Below are 1,364 nucleotides of genomic sequence, written 5' to 3' on the forward strand. Positions count from 1 at the left end.
CTTGCTGGTAATTTCTTCCACTGCAGGCAATTGAAAGTGTTCTTTGTATTGCTTTATTCAGATCTCTCAGATCAAAGCACATTCTTATTTCATCTCAACCTGATTTGGCTACATTTACTATAGAATTGACCCATTTTGTAAGTTCTTGTAACTCTTGTTATTACTTGCAACTGTTCCATATGGTGCAGATTTTTCACTTCACTGGAACTTTACTAGGTGCATGAATTGCAGCCAGTACTTATGAATTCACTCCAACCCTGCACATCCATCCTCGTATTCTCTAAATATATCCCAGTTACCTTCTGGTTCTTCCGTTACCAGACTGACTCTGCACTTGTCACAGACTGTAAGCCCAGTTTGTCCCTTTAACAGGAATGGGGACGAGATCCCATCGCTCTCCAAATTGTCCTTTAGAGCTCTGTGCATTGGGTGAGATTGTTCCAAGCGTTATTAGGGAGATGCAGTGTGGTCCCAGGCTCTGCCTGGAAGGATTTCTGGGCAGATTAAATATGATACCTGCTTCTCTACCTCTGAAATGGCCCCTCTGGCTGTCACAGGACGAATGCTAGTAAACGTTCCCCTTTGATGATGAGAGGTTTGTGTCTCACTTCCCCATCTGGTTGTGTCACTGTGAGCAGCGCTAGCATCCCACACCTGACAGTAATAATCAGCCTCGTCCTGTGCCTGGACTCCAGTGATGGTTAACGTGGCCGTGTTACCGGAGTTGGCACCAGAGAATCGCTCAGGGATTCCGGAGGGTCTTTCATTATCCTTATATATAACGAGTACGGGGGCGCTGCCAGGTTTCTGTTGGTACCACTGCACATACTTATCCCCAATGTTGTTTCCTGAGCAGGTGAGTTGAGCATTTTGCCCTGGAGACACAGACACTGAGGGCGGTTGAGTCAGCACGTACTGGGCGAGAGAACCTGAAACAGGAGGAGAAAACATGGGGATAAAATCAGGATGATTAAAGCTCTCAGCCAGCAGCCTGGGGAACCAATGGGAGAAATAGCTCTAAAATCAAAGTCCCCTTTGATTGAAAGACTGAGATAAGCCTCCTCCCCCCCCCCCCCCCCCCCCCCCCCGCACCTGAGCAGTAAGTGAGCAGCGTGAGGAGCAGAGGGGCCCAGGCCATGGTGGGAATCCAGACGAGCTCGGCTTCCTGAGGCAAACGGGTCTGTGGCTGGGACCCTTCGATTCTCTCTTAAACCCCCATAGCTGGAGAACGGCCCCTTCATGCAAATCAGCCCCCTGCTCACTGGCTGCTGCTGGCACCTCCCTCCCCTCAGAGACAGCAACTGACAGACCCAAGAATTGTTTTGTTTTCCATTTGCAAGGAAAAATGAAGCTCATCTTGGGGG

General features: G+C 49.3%; 1 gene segment (V, D, J or C); it reads right to left on the reverse strand.

Annotated features, from left to right (window-relative positions):
* Window positions 1-608: 608 nt before the first annotated feature.
* On the reverse strand, window positions 609-1,170 carry LOC113408435 (the record flags this gene model as incomplete). The annotated part of the segment is given in 2 exon segments: window positions 609-929; window positions 1,093-1,170. Coding segments are annotated over 2 exon segments (367 nt in total), but the record flags the coding sequence as incomplete, so codon positions are not given.
* Between the last annotated feature and the right edge of the window lie 194 nt (window positions 1,171-1,364).

This window comes from Terrapene carolina, unplaced genomic scaffold (genome assembly GCF_002925995.2).
Source record: "Terrapene carolina triunguis isolate 2854851 unplaced genomic scaffold, T_m_triunguis-2.0 Scaffold14332, whole genome shotgun sequence".
Classification (NCBI taxonomy): Eukaryota; Metazoa; Chordata; order Testudines; family Emydidae; genus Terrapene; species Terrapene triunguis.